At 40.4% G+C, this 14,421-nt stretch overlaps 1 protein-coding gene across 1 annotated transcript; it reads left to right on the top strand.

Moving 5' to 3' along the window:
* Window positions 1-7,739: 7,739 nt before the first annotated feature.
* TNFRSF10B (TNF receptor superfamily member 10b) lies at window positions 7,740-14,073 on the top strand. The gene is given in 10 exon segments (XM_074227958.1): window positions 7,740-7,749; window positions 7,972-8,129; window positions 8,166-8,175; window positions 9,363-9,468; window positions 9,794-9,902; window positions 11,861-12,052; window positions 12,891-12,946; window positions 13,493-13,497; window positions 13,752-13,914; window positions 13,916-14,073. Coding segments are annotated over 10 exon segments (954 nt in total). The 3' UTR covers window positions 14,061-14,073.
* Window positions 14,074-14,421: the final 348 nt, after the last annotated feature.

Below are 14,421 nucleotides of genomic sequence, written 5' to 3'. Positions count from 1 at the left end.
TATGAATAATTTAGTGATTTTTTTCACAAAATTCCAAATTGTATTCCAGAATGATTGGACCAATTCACAGTTCTATCAATCAATTAGTGTGTCCCTCTTCTTACAGCCCCTCAACACTCTTTTATCATCTCTGCTAATTTATTAAATTAACCTTTTTTTCTTTTAATAGTATTTTTAAAATTATATGTAAAGACATTTTGTTCTTTCTTTTTTTCCTTCTTTTTCACGTTATTACAATAGTCTTGGTGTAAAAGTAAATGTAATCCCTCCTTCCCCCACACACAGAGATAGAGAAACCTCAAAAAATAAAGTGAAAGAAAAAAAGTGCACCTCAATCTGTGTTTACATCCCATCAGCTCTGTCTCTGGAATGTATCACATTCTTTATCGTAAGTTAGAGAAATTGCTTCTATATTTTTTCCCACAGTTTCTATTGCTAACTGTATTTCCCTCCATCCTATTTTCCCCACCCCCATTTATTCTTTCATCTCTCTCCTTTCATTGAGTCCCTCCTCAAAAGTGTGTTGTATCTGATTACCCTCTCCCATGATCTTCCCTCTCTTCGATCATTACACCCCTTCTTCCTTCCTTCTGACCCTTTTTTCCCATCCCCTTCCTCTCTGTTTTTCCTTTAGGATAAGATGGATTTCTATGCCCAATGGAGTATGTATGTTATTTCCTCTCTGAGCCACTTCCAATGAGAATGAAAGCTCCCTCCTTCCCCCTCACTTAGCCCCCTTCCATTCCATTGCCAAAAGCTTTTTTCTTGCCTCTTTTATCTAAAATATCTCAGCTCATTCTACCTCTCCTTTCCCTTTCTCCCAGTACATTCCTTTCTTGCCCATTAACTCTACCTTTATAATATACTATATCTTCATATTTAGCTTTCTCCTGTACCTTGTCTATATATGTTCCTTTTAAATGCCCTGATAAATGAGAAGATTCATATGAGTATCATCAGTATCATCTTCCCATGCATGAATACACTCAGTTCAGATTCATTAAATCCCTCATCGTTTGCCCTTCTTGTCCTCCCTCTCTGTTTCACCTGGGTCCTGTACTTGAAGAGCAAACTTTCTGTTCAGTTCTGGTCATTTCAATAGAAACAATTGAAATTCCCCTAATTCACTGTTTGTCCATCTTTTCCCCTGAAAGAGTATGTTCAGTTTTGCTGGGTAATTGATTCTCAGTTTTAATCCAAGCTCTTTTGCCTTCTGGGATATCATATTCCAGGCCCTATAATACCTTAATGTAGAAACTACTAAATCTTGTGTTATCCTGACCATAGCTCCACAATATTTGAATTGTCTCTTTCTGGCTGCTTGTAATATGTTCTTTTTGACTTGGGATTTCTGGAATTTGGCTATAATATTCCTGGGAGTTTTTATTTGGGGATTTCTTTTAGGAGGTCATTGGTGGATTCTCTCAAATTCTATTTTTCCCTCTGCTTCTAGGATATCAGGGCAGTTTTCCTGGAGAATTTCTTTAAAAATGAAGTCAGTTCTTTTCCTGGTCATGACTTTCAGGTAGTCCAATAATTTTTAAATTTTGTCTTCTAAATCTGTTTTCCAAGTCAGTTGTTTTTGATATTTTACATTTTCTTCTAGCTTTTCATTCTTTTGGTTTTGTTTTATTGTTTCTTGATTTCTTTCAAAGTACTCGGCTTCCCATAGCTCCATTCTTCATTTGAAGGAGTTATTTTTTCAGAGAGCTTTTTTTATCTCCTTTTCCATCTGGCCAATTCTGCTTTTTAAGGTATTCTTGTTCTCTTTGACCTTTTAGATAGCTTTTTTCATTCGACTTAAATTGTTTTTTAAGATGTTATTTTCATCATTATTTATTGTTATCTTTTTCACCAAGCTGCTGATTTGGTTTTCATGATTTTCCTGTATCGCTCTCATTTTTCTTCCCAATTTTTCCTCTACCCCCCCCCTTACTTGATTTAATCTGTTTTTGAGCTCTTCCATAGCCTGAGCCCAATTCTCATTTCTCTCAAAGACTTTGGATACAGAATCTTTGACTTTGTCATCATCTGAGTGTATATTTTGATTCTCCATGGGAGAATGAAATGTCTATTTCTTCTGTTTTTTTTCTCATTTCCCCAGCCTGTGACTTATTTTAGCTCTGCTTCCAGGATGAAAGGTGCACTGTTCGAAACTTTAGAGGGATTTTGGGACACCCCCTTTATCTCCCCCCCCACCCTGGACCTTAATTCCTTTAAGGTCATGTGAGAGACTATGTCTGCTCTCCTGATATGTGCTCTGGCCTGTGGATCACCACAAGTGCTCCCCTCTGCCCTGGAGCTCTGAGGAGCATACCAGCTCCTCTATGGCAGAATGAGGCCCTAGACCCAAGCTAGATCTGCGTATAGGAAGGCAGCAGAGTCCTGACCCAGGAATAGCGGGGAGAACTCTGCAGTCTCCCCTGAACACCTTTTCATCCATGGACTGAGCACTCTGGAAGCAGCTGCTGGGGGGATCCATAGGTTCCTGAGGCTGGGTCTTTGCTAAGGCCTGCACTGGCCTGTGCTCCACACTCACTCTGGTGTGACAGAATTTTCATGTTGATCTTCCAAGTTTTTCTTGGCAGTCCCTTCCAAGTTGTTTAGGGTCGGAAAGTTGTTTCACTCAATCTTTTTGTGCCACTCTAGAAATTAGTTGGGGTCCTATTTTTAAGGCATGTGTAGTGCTCTGGGGGAGAGCTTCTGGAATTTCCTGCATTTAATCCACCATCTTGGCTCTGCCTCCTTAAATTTACCTTTGATGACAAATTTAGTTGAGGAATGAGAAGAAGACCTTGAGGCTTCTTTTGGGAAGGTCATTGCTGAGAGGGACCATTCTGAGCTGTGGGAGGGCCTTTGGATCCCATCTTTCTGAGTAAATAGGCTTTATTGGTCACAGATAGAAATTATGCACACATTAAATTTTTTTGTTCCTTGGTTCCCACCTGATTCAAAGGTCCCTTAGAGAGGATGAGACAATGAGCTCCAGGTCAGACTGCATGACTCTACTCAGATCCGTATTGAGGACAGTCGGTGCTGGGGGTAAGGTTTGACTTTCATCCTTGCAGTGCCACTGAAAGTATCCTAGGAAGAGGCACCAAAGAAGGTTGGGTGGTTGGAGAAGGGAACTCTGTGCTTAATGACCTCCCTCATCCCCAAAATGCAGGAAGATGTGCCAGCAGATCTGGCACTAACCAGATCCCAGAAGACAGATGAGACTGCAAGTATCAGGGACAGCAACTTCAGAGTCCTGGTGACAACAGTTAGAATGGTTACACTGCAGATGCAGGGGACTAAACCTCAGGACCAGCAAAGGACCTCAAGGCAGAGGGACAGTGGGTCTGTTGGCAGGAAGCACATCTCCTGGGCCTGATACCAATTCAACCCATTTGTTATTTCTGCCTATTCAAGGAGAACCAATGACCCTCTAAATTCTAACGCCCTCCCTTACTTATCGTTCTGTCAATTAATCTTTAGACTAATAGTGTTACAAAGTAATTATAAAGTAATCAAAGCATTACTGCATGTTCTATAACTAAACATGAGAGAATTTTCTAATAATTATCTGAAATGAGGGCATTCTGGGTAGACAGGGATTATGCTCTAGCACAGTGGAGGGGGCTTCACAGGAGGATCACTTGCCTAGGAGTGGGGTCCTTTTCTAGAGGATGTAAGCACATAAAGGAAGACTTTCTAGGAATCAGCAGTGTCTAGGTCTAGGAGCAGAGAATATCTGTCTAGTGCTGTGTCTCCTAAGCAAGACTGTAGGCCATGGAAGACTGTAATAATCAGATCTCTCTCAATCTGCCTCTTCTTGGCAACTTAAAAATCCTAGTTTAAAAAAGACCATTTGATGTTGTGAATCTTTTTTTTTAAGTCTTCATGAAAGAATGGAGTTCTGCAGACATCAGAATGGCTATATAATGATTGTCTATCAGTTGAACTTTCTTTGATTATTTTCCTGATTTGTATTTTCTCCATATCTGGTTGGGTTTCTGTTATTATTATTAGCACTATGTTCTATCTACATCAATTTATCTCGAAAACTTTCTTTTCATTTTTTTATTATTGTATTTAATTTGGAGGGAGTTAAATTTTTATTAGTATCTTTTGTTTTAACATAATCTTCATTTCCAATTGTATTCAAAGTATATTCCTTCTCTCTGTCTCCATCCAGTTATCCATTCCTTATTTTCAAAAAATATTTTAAAAAGAAAAAAAAATCAACAAAATCATCCAGCAACTATGTCTAATATTAAGTATCAACTGTGAGCACAGGGACTATGCCTAAGTACTGGGGATACAAAAAAAGAGGCAAAAGACAGCCCCTGCCCTCAAGAAGCTCATGCAATATAACAAGGGAGACGACAAACAAACAAACAAACAGAGAGATACAAAACAGAGTAGAGACCTCCAGAGTTGTGGATACCAGACTTGGGAGTTAGGAAACCTCAAGTTCAAATTGCACTTTCAACCTGAGTTCTGTGATCCTAGGAAGTGACTTCATTTCCCTATATCACCAACTGTGTTGATGGAAGAAGTTCCCCACACTTAAAAAATGATTTCTATTTCTTTTCTACACACATACATCTATCATGTATTTGCACACACATATATGTGATTTATTGTTGTGTTATAATTTGAATTATTCTGAGTCCTGCCTTCCTTCAAAACTCAGCTCAAATCCCTCCAGTGCCTTCCCTCTCAGATTACTTTCTATTTTTACCCTCCTTGCATCTTGTGTGTACAATTTCTTAGTGGCAGCCAGTAACATTTATGAAGTGTCTACTATTTGTGAGGCGCCAGATTTGTTTCCCCCTTTAGAAGTGAGTCCTTGAGGTCATAGATTGTATTTTTGCCCTTTTCTCTTCCTAACTACAGCATACAGCAAGTGTTTAATTATTACCTTTTGGCCATCTGGCTGAATTAACCATAATAAAAAATAGTTAGCTGTTAAAAAGCACTTTAAAGTTTGCCTCTGGATCTGCAAAGGACTTCAAGGCAGAGGGACAGTGGGTCCTCAGGTAGAAAGGGCATCTTCAAAGTGCCTGATAACAATTTAATCCCTCGGCCTACGAAAGCAATACACAATAATATCTAATTTTCTCTTCCCATTTTTGCAGTCAAGGCAAAAAGTGGTTAAATGACTTGCCCAGGGTCACATGGCTTTTAAACATAAGAGACGGGGTCTTCTTAGCTCTAGACCCAACAACATACCACCTGCTCTCTCTATGGCTTTTATTTTTTAGCTTTTAAGGTTTGCAGAGCATTTTACTTTTTTTTGCAAATAGAGGAAGGATGATTAAGGGTCTGCTTTGTTAATAGGGTTCCTCCTGTTAGTTTTTGATGGAGAGACAGAGAGAGAGAGGGTTGGTCAGTATGACCTTGAAGAACTAGGAGTGGAGTGGATACTGATAGTATCATTCTTTTACTCTGGTGTAGATTTCTTATAGAGGGTAATGGGAAAAACTCATTAGAGGTGAGTGTGAGGAAACCCAAAAAAACCTTTCTTTAAGATGGAAAGGTGCTGGAACTTGTTTCCTATATTAACAATTATTTTAAAAACAGTTTATGAAGCAGTTTATGACTAAGGAAGAGATGGAGAACATCACTAAAAACAAAGATGGTTTAGATTACATTAAATTAAAAAGCTTTTGCACAGACAAAACCACTGTAACCAAAATCAAAAGAAATGCAGTAAACTGGGAAACAATCTTTACAACTAATGTTTCTGACAAAGGACTCATTTCTAAAATATACAGAGAACTGAGTCAAATTAAAAAAAAAGCCATTTCCCCAAAGGATATGCAAAGGCAATTTACAGATGAGATCAAAGCAATCCATAGTCATATGAAAAATTGCTCTAAATCATTACTTATTAGAGAAATGCAAATTAAAGCTTCTCTGAGGTACCACCTCACACCTCTCAGATCGGTCAATATGACCAGAAAGGATAATGATCATTGTTGGAAGGGTTGTGGGAAATCAGGGACACTATGACATTGTTGGTGGAGCTGTGAACTCATCCAACCTTTCTGGAGAGAAATTTGGAACTACACCCAAAGGGCAACAAAAATGTGCATACCCTTTGATCCAGCAATACCACTACTGGGTCTATACCCTGAAGAGATGACAAAAAAGGGTAAAAACATCACTTGTACAAAAATATTCATAGCAACCCTGTTTGTGGTGGCAAAGAATTGGAAATCAAGTAAATTTCCTTCAATTGGGGAATGGCTTAGCAAACTGTGGTATATGTATGTCATGGAACACTATCGTTCTATTACAAACCAGGAGGGATGGGATTTCAGGGAATCCTTGAAGGATTTTCATGAACTGATGCTGAATGAGATGAGAAGAACCAGAAAAACACTGTACACCCTCACAGCAACATGGGGGTGATGATCAACCTTGATGGACTTGCTGGTTCCATCAGTGCAACAATCAGGAACAATTTTTGGCTGTCTGCAAAGGACAGTGCCATCTGTATCCAGATAAGGAGCTGTGGAGTTTGAACAAAGACCAAGGACTATTACCTTTAATTTAGAAAAAAAAACTGATATCTTATTGTCTGATCTTGCTATCTCTTATACTTTGTTTCTTCCTTAAGGATATGATTTATCTCTCATCACACTCAATTTGGATCAATGTATACCATGAAAACAATGTAAAGACTGACAAATTGCCTTCTGTGGGGGGTGAGGGAAGGGAAGTAAGATGGGGGACATTGTAAAACTCAAAATAAATAAAATCTTCATAAAAAAAGACAATACAGAGATTATATGAACACTATTACAAAGTATTTTTCACACAAATAAAGATAAAGTTAAGCAAAAATAAATTAACAAAAAGGGGCAGCTAGGTGGCACAGTGGATAGAGCACTGGCCCTGGATTCAGGAGGACCTGAGTTCAAATTTGACCTCAGACACTTAACAATTACCTAGTTGTGTGACCTTGGGCAAGTCACTTAACTCCATTGCCTTGCCAAAAAAACTCAAAAAATTATGAAAAGTAGCAGAAACTGAGTAGGGAAGAAGACTGATTATAGACAAGAGTTCCAGGTAACTTGTATTAGAAAAGTTTGGCTTTTTTTCTCATCTTCTTTACTGGTTGATTTATTGGTTAGTAGATTTATGGATTGATTGATTTGGTCTGCTCATATTTGGGTCTGTTTTTTAAACTGGCAAAACTAAGACACCTTACCACGGCTGATTAAGGAGATTGTATAGATCTTTGTTATTAACAAAAAAATTTAAAAAACAATTCTTTAAACATCAATTTAGATAAGACATTAATATCTATTTAATTCAGTTGAATGTAACATACCAAGAATGATGTAGGGATGGGGAGTGGATGGGCAAGAGAAGGAGAGGGAGGGGATCTGGGCTCATGCCAATCCCTGCTTCTCTGTGTCCACAGTCCCTCATTGCTTCATTTGGAATCACTCAGTCAGTCACTGATCCATGAAGCAGGCACCCAAAAACACCAGAGTTACAGTTTAGAGATCAATTATCAGCAGGTATTCTGAGTGAAAATCTCCTATCTACCTCTTTGCATCTTGCCCCCCATTTTCTGGAAGAGGAAAGAGGATGAATGCTTGCCTTGAAATAGCTCTCTGTCCTTTACCCTCATTGCCCATGCATAACTCCTGGGCCACACAGAGGGAGCTCCAATCCCTTTGCACAGTTTTAGGGACAAAGAGCTCTTGGATTGGTTCCATCAGAGTCATCCTGGCATTATGCTAGGAGGTGAGTGTACAAGAAAGGCAAAGGGACAGTGCCTGTCCCTCATAGTCTAAGGCGGGGAAGTTAACACAAATTGAAAAGCAGGGAGTAGTGGGGAAAGAAAAGGTCTTATACTAGTGATGCTCTCTACCCAGGGGTGGAATGAATTAGAGGAAATTTCAGAGTTGATTTTGCCAATGACTCTTTCCTGACTTCATAATTCAATCCTCTAAAGTCCTATTTGAGTGAGCCATAAAAAAGCCATACCTTACTCTTTTTGTCTCCTAGGACGATACTATAATTCTGCTCCAATTCCTGGGTGTATACCTTATCTCAGTGGAATAGACTTTACAGAATATCCCAATGGACTTCGCTCCTGCATACCTTGTTGTATTTCCAAGTCAGTTATTGGGATTGGAGATCTCAGATGGATACAGTAGAGGCAGGATGGTATATTAGGCCTCAATTTCCTCATTGGTCAATGAAGGAGTTGATTTAGATGGTATCTGAAGTCTTTCCTAGTCTTAACAAGGTGGTTCTCAGATAAATGGGAGTGAGGGATGGAGGGGTAGGGTTTGGGGGAACTAAATTAAGAGACTTGAAATACAAGATTATTTCTTCCCCTGACCAGCAGAGGACAGAGGGGGAAATCTAAGCTTAAACAGCTTTTGAGATCATGAAGCATCAGAACTTGATTCCATTGATTAAAAACAATAATGCACTATCAAAGAAAAACTACTGATAGCTCAGCAAATAAGTGAATTCAGAGTTTAAGGTAGCACATATTGTATTTAAGGAGTCCAGCTTTTCTCCATGCCTCTTTTTTCTAAAAATGAGTATTTTGCAATGATCCCAATTTTATATGGATTCCCCCAATCATCCATCCTTTGAGTGTGCAAAATGCAACTAACTTTGATATGATTCCTTGAATCAAGAACAACTGCTAAATGAAGTCAAGTCAAAAAAGCATGTTTAAGTACCTCTGATGTGGCAGGGAGTGTGCCATATATAGTATATATTATTTACATAATACAAAATGCACTATAAATTATATATGAATACTAATACACATGCACCTATATGTGCACATACATGTGTGGTGTATATTTGTATATACATGTATGAGAGAGAGAGAGAGAGAGAGACAGTACATTACAATAATATAATCTAATAGCCACTCAGTTCTATGTCCACCCAGGACACTGCCCCTTCTTCCAAGCACCCAAACCCTACCCTAATTCTAAGACCCAGATCAAAGGCTCCCCACTTCATGAAATCTTTCTACAGTTACTCCATTCCATACTGATGACCTTCTATGTCTGTGCCATTCACTTCAGCCCTTGAAAAATAAGAACAAAGGAACGTCTGCTTAACAGTTTCTCCCTGTATCCTGGGTAGAGGCTGTGCCCTCCCCTTCTCTTGGATGGCTTTGCTCTCTCTCTACTTCTCATACCATGTAGAGCCTCATCCCTAGACTTAATACCGAACACACAAAGGATGGTCAAAAAAGACTTCTCAGGCTGAATTGAATTGCCCAGGAGCAGCAGAGGAAGAAGGGGAGTTTGGAGCTGATTGACTCTGGAGAATGAAAGGGAAGATGAGGCATAACTCATTCTCTGTGTCCTCAGGTCAGGGAGAGGTGATGCTGTGTAACACAACTTGAAACACTCAATGTTGCTGCAAGCCTGGCACCTTCTGTTCAAAAGACCATCCCTGCGAGGTCTGCAGAAAGTGCAAATTCAAGTAAGGATCCAGTAAATGTCTCCCCAGGGCTAGGGATTACTGGTAGGAGACAAGGAAAAAGTCTTCCATCAGTCTCTTCCTCACTTCATTCTTCCCTGAAATTATTCATCATTCTTTCTTCAAGTAGTGCTTCTGGGTCTGGCCTTCCATTTAGAAATCCTTTTTTACTTCCAAAAGCAACTTCACAGAAGGCTCTTAAGCTCTAACCTAATGGTTGAAACCAGATAAGCATGACTTGCTGTTCCCAACCTCAGCCCCTCTCCTTTCCCATCTTCTAATCTGGCCCTGCACTCTTCTTAATGATTTCACCTATATCTTGTTTCAGACCTTCCTATTTCTTTATACTCATCCCCCAAAAGATGATAATTGTCACTTCTTGCAGCCCCTAGAGTGACTTGGAGTATGATTACCCTTGGCCATCAGATACCCATACAGCATGAAGGGGTTGGTGGGGTCTGGGTGGTCAGAAAACACATATTTACCATTTCTTCTCTGGTTCTCAGACACAAGAAATCATTAGATAAGATTTTATTGGTGGTATTAGCCATATTCTTCATGGTTTGTTTTGACATTTATTTCTGGCACTCTTGTGCCCTTTCTGAGGTAAGGGAGATAACCCTAGGGTGAGGAGTAGAAAGAGTGGTCTAAGTTCCTTGGTCCGTGTTGTTTCATTCCCCCAACCCCCTCCCCAATTGTCTCCTTTCCCCTTTAACATGTATACCTACCTCTCCACCCATGTACGTCCTATACATCCATTTTTCAAGACCCAACTTAAGCCTAGCCTCCTTCATGAAACCTGGTTCTTCTTTATGAAGTCAGGTGGTCCAATGAATTGGACACTCAACTCAGCACAAGGATGAGCTGTGTTCAAATTCTATTTCTGATGTTAATGACCTAGGTAGCCATGGGCAAGTCATTACCTCTGGTGGGCCTAGATGGAAGGTCTCTGGTGTATCTCATCGAGGGTCTCCAGCAGGGTAGTCATAGAGGTGGCCTTTCCAGTTTTATTCAGTCACATAATGAGTTTTCTTATCTGTAAAGTGGGAATAATAATACCTCTTAGACCTACCTCAGAGGATCATTGTGAAGCTTCAAGTGAGATAATATATGTAAAGGCTTTGTATCCTTGTAAAGAGTTCTTATAAATGCAGATTGTTATTCCTTTCTCCTTCCTCAGTTCCTACAATAAAAGCACAGCTGTGCCGCACAATTTAGCACTTGTCAATATGCTAACTTTTATTATCTCCTATTATTTGCTAATTGCTTTATACCTGTGTGTTTTGTCATTAATTTATTCCTTTTCTCCTCCTCCTCCAGCTCCCTCCCCCCACAGAACCAATTCTAGGGCTGAGCAGGGAGGGGGTGTTCCTGAAAAACCTTGCTTGATCGATGGGAGACAAAAAGCTTGGATAGAAGGAGTCTTAGAATCTTAGGATATAGATTAAGAACTGGAAGAGGCCTGAGAGGTCCTTGAGTCCAAGGTTCTCATTTTGCAGATGAGGGAACTCAGGCCTGGAAAGGTTACTGTGACTTGCCCATGGAGTTAGTAAAATTCAGAAGTTTTAATATCGCCTGCCTTGCTTGAGAAAACCTCATCCTTTGGGGTTATAGAGAACCATCACCCTACCTCCTTTTGGCTGGCTAAGTCTCCTTAAGCTATTTCAGCTGGTCCCAAGATCTGTTTTACTTCCATATACCACCTAGATCCAGAGAACTAGAAAAGATCCTCTTTCTCCTGTCCTTTGACCTTCTTCACTTAAAACAGGGAGAGCTGTTTGACAATTGCCCACTCATATCGGTACCATCCTATACCTTGGTGGGATATTGTTGGAAAGGTAGAGAGTTAACCTGATTGGGCATGTCCTTCCTTTCTAGCCAATGGCTTACCTCCCAGGAGTCGTTTCAAAATCAAGGTGAGAGACAGTTATATTTGATTTGCTTTTTTATAAAGAGGTTGCAGAATGTCTCCCTAGCCTTCACTGAAGCTCACATCTTTCAGGGTCCAATATTGTATATATCTCTTCAGCATGCTTGCTTGAGGTCTTACTTGGGGTCACATTGCTGGGTCACCCCACTGAACATTTGAGGTAAATTGGTAAATAGTTCCCAAGCAGCAGCCTTATTCTTTGGGACAAGACAGAAGTGACACGTGGACCTTTTGAGAGCTACAACTTCCTCTCTTCCCACCCCTTCCCTGACATCCACATAGCCTTTGCCCTTTTGCAGGCACCACCAATATCCTCCCAGAACCTACCCAAGAATCTTTTCTGAGTACTCCTTGTTCCTTGTGCTCCACCCTGGGCCAGGCTCACATGGTACCTAATGGGGAAGGAAGAGAGAAAACCTAACTTTTGGGGGCAGTTCTAGAGAACCATCCCCTGTGGGCCTATGACTTCTGAAATCTGACTACCTCCTTTTCTGTAGTAAGGGATACTTGCTATCACTCCTGCAGAAGCCCAAACATCCAAAGCACCAGGGTAATGAACACGTGGAGGAGGGTCATCTTCAAGGAGATGAACATAATAAGCTGCTGAAGGAAGTTCTGATTATTCCCAAGATCTCAACAGAAAATGGGTATCACCAGGTGTGATTCAGGTGAGTGAATCACAGAATTACAGCTGAAAGAAATACCTCAACAGTCATTTACTCTATCCTCCACCCTTGGACCCCTACCATTTTACATCTGAAGAAGTGGAATTCTGGTCAAATTCAGTGATTTACCTAAGGTCACACAGAGCAGCTAGATGGCTCAGGACATAGAGTACTAGACCTGGGATCAGGAAGACCTGAGTTCAAATCCAGCTTCCAGCACTTAATAGCTTTGTGACCCTGGGTAAGTTACATAATCTGCCTGCCTCAGTTTCCTTATCTGCAAAATGAGAGTAATAATAACACCCTCCCACGGTTGTAAAGCACTTTGCAAATCCTCAAGTGTTATATAAATCCTAGCCATTATCTGTTATTAGTAGTAAGAAGCAGAATTTACTGATAAGACCCTAGCTCCTCATTATACCATACCATGTGACTTCTTGACTTCACAGCACCTTTGAAGCAGAGGCTTGCCTCCCCCCCCCCCACTATATGTTTAGGTAACACAGTGGGCATGTCAGCAGACAATGTAGGCCAAGAATGAGGGGAATGGACCTGAGCTGGATTTTCTGCAGATATGGAAGACTCTTGGAGCAGGACCAACTAAGGGCTGAGGGGAAAAGAAATTCGTTTAACAAAAGTTGACAATATTACATTTTTCTGATATTTCTCACGACCCCTTTGAGATAGACAGGATAGATATGTCTTCCTGTCTTACATTTGAAAAACTTGATCCTAGAGAAGTCAAGAGATTTTTTTATTCATTGTCACACAGTACACCAGGGACAGAATCAAGAGCCCAAACCTCATGATTTCCATTGCTTTTCTTGCAGGGGCAAGCAGAAGCAGTGACTCCTCAGTCACTATTTCCATCTGATGGTAACCATGTGTTTTTTTCTTTTAAAGTCTTGGGTGTATGGCAAGTGCCAGGGAGTAGAGCAGGGGCACCCTACACCAGTGATGTCAAACCCAAATAGAAAACCACCAGTATACATAAGGATCCCTGCAGACTGCAGATTGATTTAGTTTTAAATGTAATGTTATCTACATTCAATTATATAGTTATTTATTTTATTAAATATTTCCCAATCTCACCTTGATCCAGTTTCTGCTGTATTCTCTTAAATTTCCCAACTTCACTTCACTAAGGCTGTTTAGTGCTGCTGGGGTGGGGTCATGAAGGCTTGAATGTGCAGGAGTCAAGTGGTTATCATTATGCCTGATTTATTGAAACCTAATATTGCAAAGACCCCAGAAAGACTCAGGATGCTTCCTGGAGCTTCCTTCTGTTATTCCCCTCCCTTCCTTGCCTATCTGAATCTATGCCAATCCACAATGACTGCCCCCCCCATGAATTCTTGAAGTCAGTATAGAGCATTCATTTACCAAAACCCTTGTGTTTTCCCTAGCTAAACTGTAAGCCCTGTGAGGGCAGCAGATGTATGTTAAACTTTGTTTTAACTGAACTTTTTCTGTCCCCTTCAGCCCAGTAGGCACATCCTGCATTACCCTGCCCCTTACCTTCAAACATGGCCAAAATATTTGTTGATGATTGATTAGGAGACCCAAAATAGGCAAGTTATACTACAGTAGCCCATTCCTATGTCCACTAGCCTTATTGACTCTTGTTTCATATCCTGAAGTCTTCCCCCCCTCCAAATTAGCTGCCACTATAGTTTTTATTTCTTCTCCAGCTTTGGAGAAGTCTTTCTTTATCTTTGAACAGAAGGTACTCTGGGATTACTGGAATCAGTACATGAGGCTGCTAGGGCTGAGACAGAATGAGATCTCAGTAGCCAGAGAGAGTGAAAAGAATATAAAGGACCAGTCACACAGCTTGCTTATGATGTGGCTGAATAACTGGAAAAGCTGCCACTGTGGACATCCTGCTGAAGACCCTGGATGAGATACCACAGAGGACTGCCAGAGAAATCATCCATGACAGATTCATCAGTGACGGGCTCTATGCCTACCAGAAAAGAGAGGATGAGAAGTCAAACTAATAGTTTTAACATAAAGGGGGGGGAGCTCAGATATTTACACATATTGCCTTTCTCCTTCTTCTGTGAATACTTTAACTTTGGAGGGGCAGTCCTAGAATCACCTGTTATGAAAGACATTGCAAAGAAACCTGACCTTTGAGGATTCTATCCTATAGGTACCCAGTGACTCTCTTGGGGAAGGATATAGTTGAGGTCTTGAAGATGTGTGAATAACCTTTGAAATGTTTTCCCCATTTGTAAAACCGAGAGATGGTTGAGCAAGGATCTCTTTTATTCATGGGATCTCCAATCTTAAAGCTGGTGACCAGAATGTCACTGTTTTGTATGTCCCTAGGGTCCACAGTGAGAGGCATGTGTAGAG

Source organism: Macrotis lagotis, chromosome 1, assembly GCF_037893015.1.
Source record: "Macrotis lagotis isolate mMagLag1 chromosome 1, bilby.v1.9.chrom.fasta, whole genome shotgun sequence".
Taxonomy (NCBI): Eukaryota; Metazoa; Chordata; class Mammalia; order Peramelemorphia; family Peramelidae; genus Macrotis; species Macrotis lagotis.
This window is presented reverse-complemented; position numbering and strand designations above follow the sequence as displayed.